The sequence below is a fragment of the Balaenoptera musculus genome, chromosome 11, assembly GCF_009873245.2.
Source record: "Balaenoptera musculus isolate JJ_BM4_2016_0621 chromosome 11, mBalMus1.pri.v3, whole genome shotgun sequence".
Lineage (NCBI taxonomy): Eukaryota > Metazoa > Chordata > Mammalia > Artiodactyla > Balaenopteridae > Balaenoptera > Balaenoptera musculus.
Window position 1 is genome coordinate 103,463,783 of NC_045795.1, and position 21,229 is coordinate 103,485,011.

At 66.9% G+C, this 21,229-nt stretch overlaps 1 protein-coding gene across 5 annotated transcripts in view; it reads right to left on the bottom strand.

Moving 5' to 3' along the window:
- The window catches only part of PLXNA1 (plexin A1), a 46,523-nt gene extending 33,392 nt beyond the window's left edge, over positions 1–13,131 (bottom strand). For 3 of the 5 annotated variants that reach the window (XM_036868518.1, XM_036868515.1, XM_036868513.1), the window contains exons 1-3: positions 12,939–13,131; positions 7,332–8,586; positions 5,419–5,601 (exon numbers count right to left, since the gene is read on the bottom strand). In XM_036868518.1, the coding sequence (XP_036724413.1) occupies positions 5,419–5,601; positions 7,332–8,513 (1,365 nt within the window). In that variant the 5' untranslated portion in view covers positions 8,514–8,586; positions 12,939–13,131. Of the gene's footprint in view, positions 1–5,418; positions 5,602–7,331; positions 8,587–10,369; positions 10,388–12,938 lie in introns of those variants that run through there. The other 2 variants (XM_036868516.1, XM_036868514.1) reach the window with 2 other exon arrangements.
- Between the last annotated feature and the right edge of the window lie 8,098 nt (positions 13,132–21,229).

A 21,229-nucleotide genomic window follows, 5' to 3' on the forward strand; every position in this document is an offset into this window, starting at 1 on the left:
GAATCTGTCCCACTGCTTATGGAGGCTGCAGAAAGTTGGGCCAGGAGGCAGCTGCGATCGTACAGCCTTCCATCACACGGCAGTGACACGGCCTGGGTGCCAGTGCGGCTTGAGACTCAAGTGGCGCCAAGGCCAGCCACGGATGCCGCAGCAGGCAGCAGTGACCACCTGGCCAGATGTCCCTGCCTCAAACCCAAGACCCACCTACCCACTCTACCCCCTCTGCACCAGCAGCTGACGCAGCCCCTCCACTTTCCCAAAACCACCACTGCCCTCCAGCTCCGTCCCCAGGCCTGAGCTCTGCAGCCTCTGATGACCACCGCAGGGTCACCAGTGATGTGTCCACCACACACAGAATAAGCCCCCAACCCCCTCCAGCACTGCTCTGTCCCCAGCAGTGCTAGGGCACCTCTGAGCTGTGCCCTATTGTTCCCACCCCCCCAGAACGCCCTTCCCGCGCACTCCACAGCTCCTTGGCCTATTCCGGCCTCCGTACCCATCTCCTGGGCTGCCAGGGGCTCCCACTCCCCACCGCAGATGGGTCCTGGAGGGCAGAGCCCTGTCTGCCCAGGGGGCAGGGGTCCTGCACTTTGTGGGCGGTAACCTTGGGCCCTGTGAGGCCACCCCCACCAGGCTGGCCCTGAGCCTGGGCACTCGGGGGACCGGGCACAGGAAGGCCACTGCCGGCCTGCACCCGAGGACATCATTCTTCCCAAAGGTGCCCCGGTGCTGACGCTGGGCCTAAGCCTGACCAGCCAGACCCCACAGGGAGGTGGACCTGGGGCAAGACCCCCGTGGGCAACCCCGCTGGCCGCCACTGCATGTGCCCTGGTGCAACACTGGCCCTGGGGTGAGGGCTGAGGTGGGGCGGTCAGACCCACAGGGTGACCAGCAGGTCCCTGTGCCCGCTGGCTCAGCCCGCCGCAGCCAGCCACCCTCGGGAGCCAGAGAGGCGACATCACGTCCCCCAGGACACAGCAACATCCAGGGCACCGTGCGACGCCACCCGCAGGTTCCGGGAACCCCCGCCCTGGGTGGGCAGGGGCAGTGCACCCACGGGGCCCCACGGGCACGGCAGCTGAGACACGCGGGAAGCAGGCGGCTGAAGCCCCTCCGCTCCCCACCGACAACTCCTCGGGCAGGGAGCACCGCAGGGACCCAACACCGTCCACGAGCAGGGCTGCGTGGTGACCGCTGACCCACCCCCCGCCGGGCGCTGGAAACGGCAGCACAGACAGAAACAACGTCACGTCCGCCCAGAAGGAGGGGACGTCGTCAAGAGTGTCTGGAGCACAGGACGCCCCCACGGCACGGGACTGACCGCACAGCACAGGTGAGTCTCGCAGGGTGCTGAGCGGAGGTAGACGGACGACGTGCTGGGGGACTCGGGCCACAGCCAGGCCCAGCGACGGATGGTCAGGCCTTGAGGGGACCCACGGGAAGGGCAGCGCCCAAGTAGGCGCCCGCCGTGCTCTCCTGTGACACTTCCCGGGCCGGGCGCTTTCCTGAGGGTGAGTAACCTTCAGAGTGGATGCCAGTGGCAGGCCAGCCTCACGCAGGACACTGGATACCACCCTGCCCCCACCCCCAGAGGCCACGTGCACACGCTCGGGGCTTGAGTCTCAGCACCGCGACACACAGGCCACTGGAGGGCAAGCTGCTAGAAATCAGCGCGTCCTCCAGACACACGAGACGAGCCCCACGGGGGTGCAGGCAGCAGGCCGGGGGTGGGGCCCAGCCAGCTCCCACCAGCATCTCTCAAGACGTCAGCGTCCCCAGCGCCACGGGGCCTCCCCCACCCACCTCCCGCACAGGCCTGGGCTTTGGGGAGCAGGGGTCTCCACTGATGCACCAAGCAGGAGCAGGGACCCTGCGGACAGGCCGCCCTGACCGCCCTGATGCAGAGACCTACCCACAGCCACTCGACTTCCAGGGCCTCTGAGTTTCAGAATCCCGGGGAGGGCGGAGGGGGGGCCGTGAAGGGAGGGGCTGCCATCTTTCAGAGGCAGCTTCTAGAGATCAAGATCTCTGGAGGGTAAAGGACATTCCCGTCCCGGCAACCCAGGCCCAGAGCGCTGCACTCGGCAGGCACACAGAGCACTGGTGCCCGAGGGGCCGGTGGCCAGGCCACCCCAGGCCCACTCTGGGGACAGAGCACTGAGACCGCAGCCCACGGTCTCTCCTCCCTACGGGATCACCGCACAGGCAGCAGTGTGAACCCACTGGTGGGCCCAGCCCGGGAGTCCAGCTGCGCTGCCCCGGGGCCCACCCCGAGGCCCGGCGCCCCGTGGGCACCCCCGCCGCTCAGGCTGGACCACAATGCTTTCTTAAGATGTAGATTAGCTGCCAACACTTAACAATCAAGAGACATCACACAAAACACAGATTTTCAGGTTCTCTCGAAAAACCGGCTACTCAGGGGGACGGGGCCATGTTCCTGCCTGGTATGGCCACCAAGCGGCAGGGCCAGCTGTGTCCCCAGAGCAGTCTGGCCCTGCAGCAGTGGCAGGACAACTGCCCTCACCAGGCCCATGCTGCCAGCTGGGGAGTGGCAGGGCAGGCACCCCTAGCAGGAGACCACAGCCTGTGCTCCAACCCCCCACTCCCCCGCGGGCACCCAAGGACCCGGAGGCCACTGGGCAGGGGAGGCACAGGAGGGGACAGGCAGGGCGGAGGTCTGGGGGTGTCAGCACAGGAGCATGACGGCCTCTGTTGGGGTCGGAGGGGCAGGTGGCGGGCAGGGCCTCTGGGGAAGGGCAGAGGACTCAGGGGGCACCCCAGCCAGCCCTCAGCAGCTCAAGTTGGCAGCTCTTAAATTAATCAGCTACAATTTTACACAACACCGTTCGGAGATGGCCCAGAGCCAGCCACGTCCCTAGGGCTGCCCAGTCGCTTTTTAAAGCCCGGGAAAGACCGGACGTGGGGAGGATGGGGTGTGTCAGCGCAGCGGGCCTGTCCCTGGGCCAAAGGTGCGGGCGAGCCCTCAGGCCCAGGCTCCCGCTCGGGGCAGACAGAGGACACGAGACAGGGAGCCAGGGCTCGCGGCTCACGTGGTGGGGCCAGGCCCGGGCAGGAAGGGCCTGGATTTAAACCCCGGAGACAGAGCCGAGGGCCCAGCCCGCCCCAGGCCCGGAGGAGACAGCCAGGCAGGCCAGCAGGGAGGGGGCACCGTGCCGGCTGGAGCGCCCCCTGCCCTGGCCGCGGCCCCTGGACCACAGCCGCACCCACCCCCGGGCTGGGTCAGGATGACATGAGAGGGACGAGGCAGGGGCGGGAATTCTGCTGCTGAAGGCCAGGCCCGGCCGGGGAGACGTGGGCGCCAGCAGGGAGCAGCGTCCTTCAAGCGGGCCAAGGCCAGAGGCCTTGCCTGGGGACCTCAGGAGGTCCAGGAACCGGCGGGCCAAGGGGACGGGAGCCCAGGCCTAGGGGCAGGGAGGGGACACCCCTCCCCCCGGCCCTCACACTGCCCCAGGCCCCAGAGCGGGACAGAGAGGCCCAGAGAGAAGAGGGCTGGGCCACCCACGAGACCTGGTGCCCGGGCCGCAGACCGTCCCCCGCCCCACGGGGCAGGGGCGCGCAGCGAGGAGGGGTGTGGGGGGCCGGTCTGGGGGCAAGGGGCCAGAGCCTCAAGCCAGCACAGCCCCTGGGTGTGGCCGACCCCACACACCCGAAAAAGGGTGCCGTCCACTCACGCGGTGTGTGGTGCCCAGCTGGATGCACCGGGGTGGATGGTACCCTGGTAGGCAGGTGCGGGGGAGGCGCAGAGGGACGAGGGGACCTCAGCTGTGGCTTCCTCACTCCCGAAGCAGCCTTTTCTCACAGGAGAGCCCAGGCCACCCCCGCGGTCCACTCTCGGGGCCTCAGTTTCCCCTCGGTGGGACCGGGGCAGGGAGCGAGACCGGCAGGCGGCAGGGGGAGTCCGCGCTGGACTAACTAGTCCTTCCCCCGGCCTCACAGGGAGGCTGGCTACTGTGGGACAAGACGGTGCCGGGCCAGCTGCCCGCCAGCCCACCAGCCATCAGGAGGGCCCCTCCCAGCCCCTGGAGCCCGGCCTTTGGCTTGGTGACAGGCTCTGGGGCCTCGCAGGAAGGTCTCCAAGTGCTTCACCCGCAGCCAAACCCCACGGGGGCTCTTGCTGCAGTGGGGCAGGCCCCGCCAGGCACAGCCCACCAGCGCACACACACGGGGGTCCACGGCCCCTCTCCTCTGCTCCCCCAGCCCTGGGGCAGCAGCAGCGAGCTGTGAGCTGGGTGAGGCCCCACCCCTAGCAAGGGAGAGTGCCCTTCACCCAGGGCGCAGGCAGGATCCGACACCAGGGCCAGGACGGGGGGCACAGGGGCTGGCCCGGAGGGTGGCAGGGGCCCGAGCTGGGCTGCCACCACCCCAGAGGCCCCCAAGCGCTGTGAGCAGAACTCCGCGGCACCCGGCCCGGGGGGCCCTCGGCCAGCACGGCCCCCACTGCCCAAAGCCCTTGCTTCAGGCTTATTTCACAGGTGGGAAAGCTGAGGCTGGGGGCAGGGCCCTTCCCAGAGGCCACAGAGCCAGCCGGCGGTGGGACGTGATTCCCAGGGCACCCAGCATGGCAGGGACAGGAGACACCCCGCCCCGCAAGCTCTGGGAGCAGGCAAGGCTCTCGCTGGCCCCGGGCCCAGGCCCCACCCCCGGGCGCACGCCGGCTGGGGAGCTGTGTCAGCAGTGGCCTCGGCACGGCTGTTATTTCATGCACCGGGCCCCGCCCCTGCGCTGATCCTCGGGGCTCCCAGGCCCCCCCACCCCGCTGTGCCCCAGGAACTTCCTCCACAGCAGGCCGGCCCTCCCCTGGCCTGGCCCCTACCCACCCACCAGGTCGCGGCTGAGCCTCGGCGGGCCGCTGCCCCAGGAAGCCCGCCCCTGCCCAGCTCAGCACCGGCTCCGCTCACCCCGGCACCTGCCGGCGGGGACGGAGACCTGGAAGCACGGGACCGGCCCCGCCCCAGGGGCCCACGGAGGGGCCCAGGAGCTGACCTCCACTCCAGAGCACCCCAACAGTGGCGCTCCAGCGGGGGCAGGGCGCCCCCCTTGCCCTGCCCTCGGCCTTGCCGTCTCCCTGCAGGATGGGGCCTCCCTCCAGGGCAGAGTGCTGCCTCAGCAGACACCGGATCCCGGGAGGGGAGGGGGCCCCACAGGCCTGCCCCGCCCCTGCCGCCCACACCCGTGGGGAGCAGGGCCAGCAGCTCCGGCGTCACCAGGCCCCGACGCCCAGCCAGGGCCTCGGGCCGGACGCGGAAGCAGCCCACAGGGAGCACAAGGGGACGGAGGCAGGCGCTCTGGCCCGGCCCCTGAGCCCCTGGAGGTCACCAGGCCTGGCACGGGGGAGCCCCCGCCCCGTCCACCGGCACACAGAGCGAGGCAGCTCACGCTCTGCCGGCCCAGGCTGACCTTGCGGATGCGGCCGCTGCGTGTGCCCACGAACACCACGGTGCGGCCCCGGTAGTCGTAGGCGGCCACAGCGGTCAGGCCGTCGTCCTTGTCCACGAACAGGGGCGTCCCCTCGATGGTGACCGTGCCGCCCAGCGGCTGGTTGAAGTCCTGCCCGCAGAAGTCGTCGTCGATCTGGAGAGGCTGCGGGAGCGGCGGAGGGTCGGGGGTGAGGCCAGGCGCCTTGGGCCCTGGGGGGCGGCGCGGCCAGCACCGGCCGGCTCCCCTCACCAGGCTGGGGCGGGGTCTCAGGGGCCGCTCTCCAAGGCCTGCACAGGCCACACGTGGGGCAGCGGCCTGGGGGCAGCCTGTACAGACCTTGGTGGGGGGTCAGGGATTCCTGGACCCACTTGACAGATGGGGAAACTGAGGCCCTGGAAGCCACTCGAGGCCCAGGAGCAGGCGCCGGGGGTGGGCACCTCTCACACCCACCAGGCACAGGCCCTGCATCCACCGCTGAGGGGGGAGCAGGCAAGAGGCAGCCTTAGGTGTGGGCAGGGAGGGGCCAGGCCTGCTGCACAGTGAGGCCGCACAGGCGGTGGCCAGGGACCGGTGGGGCACTAGGACGGCTTATTCAAGACAGAACACAGCGTTACACCTAAAAGGCAAAGGGAGGGGCCGGCTGAGAGGAGACAACTACGGTCAGAGAGGAAACAATCGATAGCGTGAGGTTCCGGAGAAGGGCCTGGGAGGGCAAGGCAGACGCCGGGGGCGGGGGGAGGGGGTCTGGGCGTCTCCGCTGCAGCAGGCTGGGGGTCTGAGGTTTGCAGCGCGCGAGGTCACCGATGCAGAAGGAGCACGGGAGGCGGGGTCAGGGCTGGGCCAGGGAAAGAGGGGCCAGTGGAGATGCCGGGGGCAGTGGGGACCATGCCCAGGCAGGGGGGACCAGCCGTGGCACAGGGCGTGCAGAGCACACAGCGATCTCGGCAAGCGCTGGCCCTCCGAGCCTCGGTCTCTCCACCTGTACAATGGAGACCAAATGCCTTCCTCGAGAGGCCGAGGGGAGGATGGGCGATGCATCAGCCTTGTGCACCTGAGACCGAGGTCTGGAGGGCAGCCCTGCCACGATGGGGCCCCGCCACCCACAGCAACAAATGTGAGAAAGAAGGGCCACCCCACCCTGCTCTGAAGACAAACCAGGACGGAAATGGGAAAACTGAGGCCAGAGAGAGGCCGGGCTTTCCCTAGGCCACAAGCAAGTCCCGGGCGGCAGCATCAGAGGGGCTAAGGCCTGGCACTGGAGGTCCTCTACCCAGTGGCCCTGAACAGGTCCCTTACCCTCTCAGAGCCTGGGGTCTTACTCAGAGAAACAATGGGTCCTACTGCCTGGGGGTGTGCAAAAGACACCCCCCAAAAAGCAGCTGGCCCCTAGAGGACCCCGTCAGGGCCTAGAGACGGGACTGCCGGCTACTGAGCACCCAGCTCCTGGGCATTCAGGCTGCTCCCAGGTCAAGTGCATGGCCGGGCGCCCAGGGCAAGAGTCAGAAGAGCCTATCAACAGGACACAGAGAGAAGGAAGACGGTGTCTGCTGTCCACCTGACCCTGGTCTGGCCCCAGCTCGCCCCTTACTGGCCGTGTACCCTGGGCAAGTCACCCCACCCCTGGGCAACCTTGTCTCTGAAATGGAGACAAGATGGGGCCCGCAAGCACCCAGAACAGCACCAGGCGCGTGGTCAGTGGGCTCCGCCCAATGGCCGCGGGGGCTCGTGGACTCGCGGACACGGTCACGTCACCCCGTCTTCTAACGGGCAGGACAGCCGCAGCCCAGGTGCAGCCCTGACCCTGGGAGACGGGCCGGCAGCGACCCCCAGCGCAGGGCGGGCGCCACGCGACGAGCGGTGGGCGCCTCGCTGCGGGACGGCGGGAAGCTCACCGAGTTGATGCACCCCAGCTCCTTGTTCAGCAGCCAGGGCAGCGAGAGCTTGCCCTCGCCGCGGTAGCACGACTGGATGCGCTCCTTGATCTTCTCCTTGATGGCCCTGAGGGTGAAGAGGCACAGCACCGACTCCCGGGGCGGCTTCACGCGGTTCTTCTGGCCCTGGGCAAACACGGTGAACAGCACCTCCTCGTCCTCGGCCAGGCCCAGCTGGCGGGCCAGGGCGCGGCCAGGCCGACTCAGGTAGGCGTCCTGCACCAGGCGGTACTCCACGCCCGCCTGCTCGCAGCCGATGGGGAACTCGACGTAGGAGTAGAACTTGGGGTCGTCCACGCACAGCCGCACGATCTTGGACGTGAAGAAGTGCTCGCCGGCGGCGTCGGGCGAGGTCAGCTGCGTGTCTAGCTGCAGGGTGAGGTAGTAGACGAAGTGCTCGCTGCGGAAGCTGTACACGTAGTAGATGTCGAAGGCCGGGAACTTGGACAGCGTGTCCGAGGGGATCTTCAGCTGCGAGGACACGAACTCGTCCTGGTACACGAAACCGAACATCTCGGCATCCTCCTCGTTGGCCATGAGCCGGCGGCTGGACAGCGTGGGGAAGTACTCGGACTTGCCGTCGATGGGCGTGCCCACGAAGAGCTTGGCCTGCGCCTGGCCGGGAGGCCCGGCGATCAGCACGCCCGCCATGCTGCCCGCCTCGCGCACGCCCGACAGGTAGTGCTCCTTGCGGTGGTGGGGCTCGCCCAGCTTGAAGAGGTCGTCCAGCCGCAGGAACTGGCAGATGCCCTGCGAGGCGCTGCCACAGGCCAGCAGGCGGTTGGCGGCCTGGTCCAGCAGCAGCAGCTTATTGACGTTGTCGGTGCTGCCCAAGCCGTGCGGGCAGGACTGCACGCTGGGTGGTGGGTAGCACTTCTCATTGTCCTCCACGGGGCCCGTCACGTGCGCCCGCAGCAGCGTCAGGTTCCCCGACAGCTTGTAGATGCGGTTCACGGCGCCCACGTACACCTCGCCCGTCTGCTCGTGGACCACCAGGTGGGTGAGGGCCCAGTCACTGGCCGTGAAGGTGCGGAAAGGGGGCTGTGGACCCCCACCCGCCCGCGGCGCGGCCCCCAGCAGCAGCAGCAGCAGCAAAAGCAGTGGCGGCAGCAGCGCCCGTGGGCTCAGATGCGGCAGCAGCATGACGGGCTGCGGCCTCGGGCTGCGGCGCTCAGGTCCTGCAGGGATGCGCTTCACGGGGCCGGGAGCCTCAGCCCTGTGGGGAGAACGGGGGACAAAGTGTGTGAGCGCTAGCAGCCCTCACGTGCCCACACGCACACGTGCCGTCACCGAGCTCCACGCGCCCGTCCTCCGCTGGGACGTCCCAATTCTGGGGCGTGACCTAACTCTCCAGGAAAAGCCCGAGGTGCAGGAAGCGCACCTCCCCACCTGGAACCCTGCAAGCAGCTAAACCAAGCCTAGGACCTGCGGGCAGCACGGGCCACACACGCTGCATCGCTGCCTGGGCCACCGTGGCTGGGTGGAGGAGAAAAATGAACCCAGAACAAGAAAGCGGGTGACAAGGGTTCAGGGTCTAGATCGGGAGCCCCACCAACACCCAAACCTGGAGGCCATCACCCTCTGACTCAAGCCTCCCCACGCCCTAGGGAGCAAGACCCCCAGCCCCAAGCTCCCAAGGCGGGTGACCACCTCTCTGCCCGAGGCCCTGGGCAGTCCTACTCTCAGGGAGACAAGGAAGTTCGGGCGGGGCCGGCAGAAGGCGGGCCAGTCACACTGACCCCAGGGCTGCTCCCTGCTGACCCTGGCCCAGCCCCCAGCCCTGCACCTCCCACCCATCATCCCCACCCCCAGCCCACCGGTGCCCCCGTCCCGTGCGTGAGGTCCCCGAATACTGCCCTGGCCCCACTTCCTCTCGGAAAGTCTCAGCTCCCCGCAGCCCGGAAGCTGGCAGTCGGGCACCAGGTTAAACCTAGACCCTGTTGCTTTGCGGCCATGTGGCCCCGGTGGGGTCACTCCTCTTTGCCAGCCTCGGTCTCCCCATCCGTGCAATGGTCATGACAACAGCTCGTCTCCCGCGTGGGGCGGCGTGCCCTCTCAGGGCCAGCAGGGGTCCCGCCCTGGCTCTGCTGGTCACGCCCCCAGACGTGCTTGCTGGGGCCTCACCCCACTCCTGGATGGAAACTGACCACAGCAACGCCGGGTCCCCACTGCAGGCAGGCACTGAGGCACGCTGCACACACTCTTTGCCCCCAGACAACGCCTCTCATTTTACAGGTGGGGAAGCCGAGGCCCAAAGGATAGGTGCCTTCTGCCAAGTCCAGGCTGGAAACTGGCCCCAGGGCCTGTGGGTCTCTGGGCCCCCACGTCTGCCCCTGCAGCACAGGGCTCCTCTGGCCTCCTGGCCCTCTCCCGGGGTGCTCTTCCCTCCCTGCCCACAGCCCCCGACCTGCTGGCCGAAGGCAGCAGCCGCTCCCTCTCAGTCACCCCGTTTAATTTGTGGCATGGCGCTTGCTAACGGTTTTGTTACGTATTGTTCCCAGATGCTCTCCCCACCAGAGTGGCGGTTCTGCGAGAGCAGGGCCTGGCTCTGTGGTTTCCCACTGAACCCCAGAGGCCGGCCCAGGACCCAGCACTTGTGAATGAAAGAGTGAACGACTGGGTCCTGCAGAGTAGGACCTGCTCCCTCCCTGTGTCCTCACTCCGTACTCACCCCTCTGCCACTGAAAACCCACACCTCTGCTCAGGTGGTAGGGAGGGGGGATGCTGAGGCTTAGGAAATGAGGGCCTCTAGCCAGGATCCCGCAGTAAGGGGACAGGGCTGTGCTGCCTGCAGGGCCCCCAGCAGGCTGTCAGCTGCCTTCCTGCAGATCTCCGCCCAGACACCCCAGGAACTATGGCCGCCAGGGACCTGGCAGGCAGCCCCTGCCCCCAGCTCAGGAGCCCAGGGCAGACCTGGAGCCGGAGAAGGGGCTCCCCGGGGTGGCGGCGGGGCCTGGGCTGAGAGCCTGGGAACTCCAAAGAAAACATGAATCACTCACCGTTTATCAGTTCAAAGAAGGCCTGCAATTACCAGGGGCTGGGCTCTCTCCTCCTTTGGGATAATTATACACGTCTTAACTCAATTACGGACCCTACTTTTTATATTAAACAGGAGGAACCCAGCTGAAGCAGCACCATCCAAACTCCAGCCTGGCCGGGGGCCTGCTGCCCCTCCCCCAACAGAGCTGCCCGAAAGGACCAGCCAGGGGCACGGGGCTGCAGCCAGGAAAGGGGGACCCAGGCCTGGGGCTGAGTCCTCGTGACCACCACCTCACAGGGGCCACCGAAGACTCTGGGTGACTTCCCCTACCCGAGAGGAACGGGGCCCGCGGCTTGGATACACCCAAGGTCACCCAGCTAGTTCTGAACACTCCTACAGAGACCTGGACTCCCACAGGCCTCTGGTCTGCCCAGGAGAAAACGCATTCATTCCATGCTGGGCAGGGGGAGGGGAACACCAACAGATGCACGCTCCGGGCTGGGTGGGGGCGGGCAGAGCAGCACCAGCGCTGGGGTCTGGGGAGGCCCTTCCACCTGCTCTAGAAGGACCAGGCCCCAGAGCTGGGGGGGGAGGGGCATCCTGGGCACAGAGGAGCCAGAGCAGAGGCCGGGGGTGGAACCCGCTGGACCACGCAGAGGGTACTGAGAGGGACCGCAGCGCCCGGCACAGGAAGCGGGCTGGGCCTGGCCAATCAGAACCAGACCGGGCAGGAGAAGCGGCCTGGTGCTGGGTGTGCCGACTGGAGGTGAGCAGGGTAGGGAGAGGCCAGATGGGCCGGCACAGTGGCCGCCACTCCGGCACCGGACAGGCTCAGCTGTCCAGCAGAGCGTGGAGCGAGCGTCATGCCCTGCTCTCTCCCGGGCCCAGCGGCCACCACCACTCCTCACCCTGAGAAAAAAAGGCCCTCAGAGGCCTCTTCACGGAGGGGCAGCCCCAATCTTGCGCCCACCCCCACCCCCGCCACGGGATCTGGATTCTTCTGGGGCACGGACAGGTTGAGGTGTGGGGGATGGAGAAGACACGGCCCTCCTACCCAAAGGTACCTTGTCAGCAACTGGGACCAAGAGCTGCCCCGTCACCCCACCTCCCCCAGCAGAGGCCCCGGGAGGTGGTCCCCAGCCGTCTGCTCCGCTCCAGGCCTGTCCTATGGGACCAGGATCCAGGGCCACTGGAGTCCTGCTCCTCAGAAAAAGTGCCTGCCCTCGGGCTTCCCTGAGGGTCCTCTCCTCCTGACCCCATACTCCAGACACAGGGACCTTCGGGGGTGCGGGGGAGCTTAAAACACACAAGCCACGACCAGGAGCCAGCAAAGGGCTGTCTGCTTTGTCCAGAGCCCTCATCCCCTCCCACCCCCAAGCACACACCTCAGCCACACCGGGGCGGGCCAGGCCTCGGCAGAGCTGTCTCCCCTGCCTGAAATGCCCTTCTGGGGCCTCCAGGGCCCCCTCCCAGGCCCACTTGCTGCCCGGCCCTGAAGGGAATCACTGGCTTCCAAGTCTGCCTCTGGCACAGGACCGGGCAGGCTCTGGGCTGCCTAGCGCAGCACCTGGTCTCTCCTGCACACCCCAAACCAGCAGGGCGCCAGGGGACCTGCCTGGGGTGAGCTCCCGAGGGCCCAGGGCCTCCCGAGGGCCGGAGGAGCAAAGGCTGAGCCCACCCCCGCGCAGACCCAGAGAACCGGCCTCAGCTCGGAAGAAGGTGGAGCAGCGCGGACGGCCGCGCTGCCGGAGCCCAGGCTCACGGGCAGAGGCTCGGTCCACGTCCCCCAACACACACCCCTCTTTCTTTCAAGGGGCGTGGCACCAGCACCCCACAGATGAGCCAGGGGCAGCTCCCGGCTCTAGGCGGCCACCGGAGCCCCTCTCGCCCCCTTCCCGGGATCCCCTAGGGTCTGGGAACGGGCGGGGGTCCCCGGAGCCGCAATCCCCTCCCCGAAGCCGCTCGATCGCGCCCCGTCGCCGCCAGCCCCGCCGCCCACCAGGCCCGGGGCCGCGCAGCAGCCCTCGGAGTGGCCGCGGGAAGCGGCTGACCCTGGAGAGGCCCCGCGCGGGGCGGCGAGGAGGCCGGGCGCGCGGCTGGCGCACCGCCCCTCCCAGCCGGCGCGGGCCTGCGGGCCTGGGCGGACCGGCGCCCACTCCGGCCGCGCGGGCCTGCCGGCGCCGGAGATCCAGCGCACTCCGTCGGCCCGGTCCGGCCGCAGAGCCCTCCCGGCGGCGCCGCCGCGAACTTTCTCCCCGCCCGGCCCGGAGGAGGCGGCGCGGCCCCGCGAGCGCGGCGGGCAGGGTCCCATCCCGGCCGGGCGGGGACGCGCAGGCTCGGCGCCGCGGCCGCGCCCGGACACGCGTGAACCGGGCCGGAGACGCAGGGACAAGCGGGGCGCGGACACGCGGGGGCGCGGATACGCGCGCCGCCGCCCCCCACGCGACCCCCGCCCGCCCGCCCGCAACCCCGCGGAGGCCGCCCCGCGCCCGGACCCCGGCCCGAGGCCGCCCCACGCCCAGACCACCGTGGGACCCCCGCCGGACCCCCGCCCGCCCCGCCGCGGGGAAAGTTGCACCCCTACTCACGGGCTGCCCCGGGGCGCGCCCGCCGCCGGCCATCGCCGCCCGCCGCCCGCGCCACCGTCCGCCCCGCCCCGCCGCGGGGCCGCCGAAGCCTCGCAGGCCACCCAGGCCGAGGCCGCCGCGCCCGGGATCCACTGCGTGGCCGCCGCCGCTGCCCAGCATGAATGGGGCGCCAGCCGCGCGGATGCGGACCGGCCTCGCTCTCACCGCCCGCGGAGCGTCGCGCGCATGCGCCGCCCGGGCGGGCCGGGCCTGGGCGGAGCCTGCGCGGGGGCGGGGCCTGCGCGGGGCGGGGCTCTCGGAGGCCTCCAGGGGGCGCTCGATCCCCGCCGCCCGCCCTAGCCCACCGCTTGCTTCAAAGGGCATCGCAGCCGCCAGGAGCTGACGGAACCTGGTCCCGATGCGGCCGAGGACGGCGGTCACGGCTCGGGGTCCTCAGGGGGCGGCGGGGCGTGGGGCGCGCGGTCCGGGACGAGGCCGGCGGGCTGGGCGCGGGGCCGGGCGGCGGTGGGACGCGGGGCGGAGAGTGGGTCCGGGGGGCGCGGGTCCGAACTCGCCGGGCGGCTGGGCAGACGCGGTCCCCGTGGCCGCGCTCCCGCAGCGGCCCGCGCGCCCCAGAGCCGCCCGAAGGTGAGGCCGCAGGGGCACCTGGCCGAGGGGAGGCGAGGCGGCCGGAGCCATAGAAACAACCAAAGGGCCGGGGGCCCGTGCGGGAGGACGAGCTGGGGCGCAGCGAGGGCCGCAGCGGGGGCCGCGAGCCGGGCGGTCACCCCTTAGGAGAGGGACCCCCCCCCAGGCCCGGGTGAGCCCCCGCCCCTCCCCGCCTCACGCAGCCACGTCCCGGTTTCTGAGCTGATCGTTTTCCATTTCCTATGGGTCCGGCGTGGCTGGCTTGTTGGGACGTCGCGCTCGTCGCCCGCTGTGCTCATCTGGGGACGTGGGGACGCGGGGACGCGGCCGAGTGGCCGACAGGCAGGCGGGCCGTTCGCTCTGCTCTGCGGCGTCCCCCGAAGGTGCGCGGATCCCAGCGTGGCTGGTTCAGCACAGCAGTCCCACCTGTTCTCAGAGCCGCCGCTGGGCCCCCGAACCCGCCAGCCCCAGCCCCAGCCCCAGCCCCAGCCCCGTGGGGTCTCTCTGAAAACACTGCAGATTACTCCACTTCCCTCCACTCCCTGCTCCTGCCCCTCACCTGTGGTCCGCTCCCCAGAGGAGACCTGATTAGGTAACGCTCAGAACCACGCAGGACTGTCAATCCAGGTGGGCCCCGTAAAGGCACTCCAGACAGTAGAGCAGATTGTCTTCATGACCGTGGGCCAGGGAAGGAGTTCTTCAACCCCAAATCAAAAATAAAGGAGAATACGGGTCAATTTGACTACCTTAATATTGGTTATTTTTGTTCATTAAAAGTTAGGAAAGGAAATATCAAGATAAGCCAGGACTTAGGAAAACACATCTGCAACGCACGTACACTTGACAAAAGCTGCGTATCCAGGATTTAGGAGAAATTCCCAAGAATCGACAAGGAAAGCCCACAGTCCAACAGGGACACAGGGCTGAGATCCCCAGCACACAGTTTGTTGGAGCAAAGATGGCAAATTGTTGCTCCTAAAAGCCTGGCACAGTGTGTCCCTGCCCCTGAGGAGGCCGGCCGGGTGCAGATGGAGGGGGGAGCACAGCGGGGGCTCATGGGGGGTGGGGACTACAGCTCAGGCGCCCCCCCATCCCACCTCACAAGGAGGGAAATGAGTCAGCAGGCGCTGGGCTCTTCCTCCTTGGGTTTCCTGCGTGGGTTTCGCTTCTGTCACCCTTCAGAAGGGCAGGCAGTGTGTGGTGAGGCAGGGAAAACAATTCCTAGAACCAGAAACAGATCATGGGGGGGTGCGGGGAGGAGGGCCTTTCCAAACCTCCAGTGTTCCTGCCTCTGCAGCCATGCCAGGGCCGCTTCTGTGTTTCTGTGACTCAGAGCTTTGTGCAGAAGTAGACTTGGGGGGCCTCTCCCCTCCCCGAGGCAGAACCCCACCGCTGATGGGGCAGGAGGAAGAGGCTCGGGGTAGCAGAGAGGGCCGGACACCTCAGCCCCTTGGGGGTGGCCACTGATTCCCGGCCACCGGGCCCAAAGCCAGGGAGGCCCTGACTCCTGCCTGGCCTTCACCCTGACCTGTCACCTCCTGCCCCGATGCGCCAGCTCCCACCCGCCCCTCCCCATGCAGCTTTCCACGCAGACGGATGGAGAGGGATGCGGCTGCAGGAGGGTCTGAGAGGAGGGAGGACGCAGGCTGGGACCCTCCCTGGGCAGACCCTCCAGGGGCTTGCATCACACACGGAGCCCCCCACCCCACACCCGTGGCGTGTGCACGCACGGACACATGCACATGTGCAAATGCACACACGGGGCTGGCCCTGAGCGTGCAGCACCCTGGGTCCCCGTGGCCCACCCTCTCCCACCCCGTGGGGTGGGTGCCGCCAGCCTCAGCCCCCAGGCAGCCGCTGTGCACACGGGGCGGCTGCAGTCACCGCCGCGTTCTGGGAAGTCCACGCTGGCCGCTGGGTGGAGACGGGAGTGGGGGTCTGTCGGGGGCCAGCAGCGCGGTGAGGCCGATGGAGGGGTGTGCACAGAGCGGTCCCCTAGAGCAGGATGGGGCGCAGCCCGGAGGCGCATCCCCACCCACCCCGCCCTCCCCAGCGGGTGCTGTGGTCCAGGAGACAAGCCTCACCTGGGCCCGAGCTCCCAGGGCCGCTCAGGTGAGCAGCAGGGAAGCGTGGTCATGGTGCTGCCTCCCCGTCTGTGGGCTCTGCAGGGCCCCCCCAGCCTCTGTGCCCGGTGGCCTTTGCAGCTCCAGGTGCTTCTTTCCCAATAGGTCCAGAAAATTCCCAGAATGGACCCTCATGAAGTGGGCTGGATCACAGGGCCCCCCTGAACCAGTCACCTTGGCTGGGGGTAGAACCTGACGGTGGGCTGGCTGGCACAGGGAGCTCTCCAGAGCCAGGGGTGGTCCCCCAGAGAAAGTCCAGGTGCAGGTGTTAAAACAAGTAGGCCCAAAGCAGAACAGGCAGGGCACCCAGGACCCCGTGGTGCCAGCGGACCACCGCCTGCCTACCTTCTCCCCCAGGTGCCCAGCATTCTTGCTCCAAAGATGCCTTCACGCCTCAGGCCTGTGCCCATGCTGTGCCCTTGACCAGGAGTGCCCCCACTGCAACCTTTCATCTCTCAAGGCCCAAGCTCCCTCCCCCACTCCTCCAGGAAGCCTCCCTGACTGCAGCTCCCTCCGCACCCATGAGCCCTCTTTGGGCTTTCTGTCCCACTCAGTACCAGCGGTGACCAGCCTGGGCTGAGAGTCCCGACCTTGGGGACGAAGCCAGGTCACCGTCAGCACTACACTGTATAGAAGACAGTAGCAAAGCTCCTGCCCACCACTACACGGAGCCCTGGAGGGCTCAGCTTCACCTTGTCCTGGGGCTGCAAACTGAGATGACTCCAGGGGCCAAGCAGGTGAGGGATGTAAACAGTGAGACAGGCTGGACCGAGGGGCTGGCTGGAGGGCACCTGCCCCGCGGATAGTGGCGTGAACGTGCTATCAGGCAGGGTGGAGGGAACAAGATGCACCGGCGGGAAGAGCCCGGCCAGGGGTCTGCAGTTGGTGCAGCGCACGCCACGCCCAGGAGGTCCAGAGTGGGTGCTTGTCGCCTTGGGGCTCACAGTCAGGTCACAGATGATGTTCCCAAGGATGGATGCCCTCTGCAGGGCCGTGGCCTCTGGAAAAGCCACCCCTCCACCCTCTGTGGGACACAGTGGCCCTTGCAACCCGCAGCCCCAGGAGTGAGAACCTGGGGATGGGGAAGCAGTCCAGGCCTTCTCACCCTGCGAAACTCCGTGGGCTGAAGCGGGAGGCTGGACTCCCACCCAAAGTAACGGGCAGCCCCCAGGCTGCCCACCCACGCGGGGTCAGAGGAGGCCAGCTGCGACCCCCAGATGGAGGTGCGGCCGAGGAGCCCAGCACACGGCCCCCAAATGTGCGGGACCCCATCCAGGGTCGCCGTCAGAGCAAGCACCAGGGAGCCTGCGTGGGGGCGCAGGACCGACAGATGCCAACACGCAGGTGACACAGAGGGAATGGCTGGCAGGAGTCCTCCCCCCGGGAAGCAACGGGGGAGAGGGTCGGAGAACCAGGGGCTGCGCGGAAGCCGCCGCCACTCCCGCCGCCCTCGGAGGTCTCAGCGCGGAAGGCGGCGCACCTGGGACAGCTGCAACACGGGCGCAGACGTGCAGACAGGAACAGGTGAAGGCTGCGCGCGGGACGGGGCCGCTCTCCTGCGGAGCGGAGGCTACACCCACGGCTGCCGCTCAGCATCAGACACGCGCTGACCTACGTGCCACCCGGCACGCGCTCCAGCCGCGGGAGGCAGCAGACACAGATGAGAGGGCAGAGTCGACCCCAACGCTCCGCAATCCACCCTTGGAATATCTCTGAAACGACAGACTTGTGGTGCTGAACAGATTCGTGGCTTGGGGGGCGGGGAAGGGTGGTTCTGTTTCTCCTTCGCGGTGACCGTCCCAGGAATCCACTTGTGATGAGGGACACAGAGCTCACACACAACTGGTGTGGACGTCGGCGTCCTGGTTTCCACGTTGTACGACAGCCTCCTGAGATGCGAATGCTGGAGGCCAGGAGAGGGTATGGGGCCTCCGCACTATCTTCCCAACTTCCCGTGAAGCTATTGTTACTGTAGATGATGATGATTTCACGGTAAGAAGGTAAGAGAGTACCCTTCCTGTTGCTCTGACCCAGGCCCGGCTCTGCTGACGCCACCACCTCCGGAAGAAGGGCTGGCCCCGTGGATGAGCAGGTTAGACAGCAGATGTCCCACCGGCAGAGATCCCGCAGGTATCCTGGGCCTGCCCTGCTGCCCCGCCCCCGGCCGGCCTCGTCTCCTGGTCTCCAGGCTCAGAGCTCATGTCACCTCCTCAGGGACACTACAGGCTCCCTGCAGGCTGGCCCCACCCCCTCAGAGTCACGACAGCACCAACGCCCTGGTATTTCCGTCATGGGGTGGGGCGGGGAGATCCCAGGAAGCCAGGGCCTCATCTCAGGGTGGGGACACAAGGTACCAGTCCGCATGATTCACTCGCTGCCGCACGACGGATCGCCCTGAATCCAGTAGCTTCAAACAGCACCGTGTACCGCCTCCGAGGGTCCCTGCGGGGACGTGGGGATGCAGCGGGGCAGGCCCGGCCCTCCAGTCGGCTGGACAGAGCCTCCCCAGCATTCAGGCCCAGACCCGCCTCCTGCCCCGTCCCACGTGCCCCCTCGGTGGTTGCCTGCCCCGTGGGCACAGTCAGCCTCAGGGTGAGCACAGCAATGGAGAGATAAGTTGGAATTTCTGGGGAGGCTTTGGAACCACCCACAGTCCCCTCAGTGTCACCCCTTCTGGGAAAACCGTCCTCTGGAGGAGGTCCCTGTGCCACTAGTGCTCCATCCAGAAGAGCACAGGCTTCGGGGGCAGAAACACGGGGTCCCAGCCCCCTCCCCGGCTCCGCTCCCATCACATGCCCACCCCTCAGTGCTTTTTCTGGGTCACGGGGCAGATGGTATCGCCCCCAGGGTCGCTGTGAGGACCAGAGAAACACGGGGCAGGGAGCTCTCCCGACAGCTCTTCCACCCCCACCCCACCCGCCGGCCCGGGAGGGGCTGTGACTGCCCTTTTCACAGTGAGGAACCCAGGGGATACGCTGGGCCTGCTGGGCACCCCCTTCCTGCCCCACCCCCGCTTTGTCACAGGGAATCTGAGTTCCCTAATCTACCACGCGCTCTGCATGTGACGCGGCTCCTCTGTCCCCACGAGGTCACCCTGCTGACCTTGCCCGCGGCCCCGGGGCAGCCCCTCCTCTCCAGGGAGGCCTTCCTGAAGCACCAACCCACCGCCTGGTCAGCAGCAGCCCTGGGCTCGCGGGCTCTGGACCTCAGCGTGGACGTCACCACCTGTTTCTGGGCCTGGGTCTCCTCCACAGGGTCCCTGGCAGGGGGTGTGAGGAGTAGACAGAACCAGCCCGTGTCTTCTGCGTCCTTGGTGGGGAGGGCAGCGGTCAGCCATGCTGCTTCCCCATCCTGGACACAGGCCTGGCAAGGAGCAGGGGGCAGCAGAGAGGGGCCGGTCAGGGGCTGGGCCCTGAACAAATAAGCTGGCTCACTGGAAACCCCCTCCAGGGCAGGCAGGGCTGTTTTGGGACAAACACCAGAGGTGACATTCAAAATCTTTAACAGCCAGAGTGGACACCAGACATAGACAAAGGACAGGACAAGCCTTGATGAAAACCTAGCTTTGCTTCATACAGCAACACATTCACTCATTTGCTTCTCTGAAAGGTCCAAGGAGGTCTGAGCTTCAGGCACGGTTGGATCCACAGGCCCAAACATGCCATCGGGCATCTCTCTCTCAGCTCTGCCTTCCTCTGCATTCTCAGGTGTGCTCTCCCTACCTGTTGGCCAAGACAACCCTGGCAGCTCACTGGATCTACTGGAGTCGTGTGACTGATCCCCCCTCCCCACTGCTCACTGTAACGTTAGGGTCAGGAGGGGGCAACCCCTCTGGTGGGACAGCTGCTCCAGAATCCTTTACCTTCCAAGAGGTCTGGACTTTTTGGGTTTTTTAACAATTAAAACAGGCCTTTTAATTATTAAAATATTATGCTCATGGTAAAAAAAAAAAATCCAAGTGGTGCATGAAAGGACCCCTAGTGAAAAGGTATGTTCCCCCACTGGGCCCCCAGGTCACCTCCTGGGAGTGAAAATTGTCCCCAGTTTCCTGCGTCCTGGCAGCAACATGTACAAGGATATTCCTGCCTCTCTGTCTGCTGAAAGATGCACCTGTACCCCTGCTCCGAACCACCTTTGCACGTCTTCTTTTCTCACTAACAGGGTTTGGAGGTCATCCCACAAGAGCCACCTCAGGACCCCTCCCTCTCCCTCTTGGAAGTCACACAAGTGGAAGCACCCAGTTCCGAGGCAGACACGCCAGGTGCCCCGGGAGTCACTCTGCTGTGTGACTCTGATAGGACAGCGGAGGTGGAGGATCCTGCTGGACTCCTGTAGGTCTCCAAGAGGCTCCGCCGCTGGCCCTGCTGAGGGAGGGGAGCCCACCTGGCCGCAGCCTGACGGCAGCCTTGTGGGACACTGAGCAGGGGACCTGCTGGGCTGCACCCAGGCCCTGGCCACAGAGACGTGGCTGCGAGCTGCCAGGGTCAGGTGGGAAGTCCTCTCTGCCCGGCTTCTCTTGCTGACAAGATGCCTAAGGTGCGTCCAGGCAGTTCCGGGAGCTCCGGTTTGTGCTTCTCTGCCGCCAGCAGCGCTTCGTGGAAGAACAGACCTCAGTGCACCCATAGCTGGCCCTGGACATCTGGGTGGTTCCAACGCCGAGGCTGCCGCCGTGCCAACGACCCTACGTCGCCCTCAAGACGACATACGCACTCGTCTCGGGGTGCCAACCCAGCAGAAGCACCCACGGCTGTGCTGTCTGGCCTCCAAGTCCAGCCATTGCACGGGTATTTCTCTGCAATCTCCTGATGAATCATAAGGCTGTGGAGCACTTTTTCATGTTTCCTGGGCTCCCCAAGAGGTTTCTGATATTACTGTGTCAGCTCTAGGGCAGTTTGTTGTCTGCCCATAACCCCCAAGCTGGACCTAGAGGGAAAGAGAAACTCTTTGTAAGGCGAGAGTCGCTGGGCCCTTCACGGAGCCCAAGGATGAAGGCGGAGAGCAGGGCTGAGGTGGAAGGAGAGCGGCCGGATCCTGACGCCTGTGTCTAGGCTCCTTGATCCAGCTATGCCTGAAACTTCCTTCTGGACTTTTCTGTCACACAAGCCAGCACTCCTCTCGCTTGTCAACTTGAGTAGGAGTTTGTCCCTCGTGCTGCAGGGTCCTGGCTCATGCAGGGCAGGAGTCGGCGCCCGTCTGGGTCCATCCTGCCCGGACTCCTGAGATCCGGGAGCCTGGAGTGTCATTCCAGGGTGACGTTCTGGGGGCCCACCAAGCCCTGGGGAGGAGGTGAATTGCGGTGGGGAGCCTCCAAGTCCCAGGGCTCCACCAGCCCTCCCTGCTGTGGTCTGCACCCTCCTCATGGTCGCGTGTGTTTTGAGGCTGAATAACCATGTAATTGGTTTATCCGTTCCATAGCCAAACCTCAGCAAATATGTTTTTCCTAATTAGTTGATGTTTATTTAACGGGAACAACCAGCCCATTAAATTTAATGAGGCAGGTTGTCAGGTACGAAGCGGAAGTGTCTTCCTTAAGCGCGACCC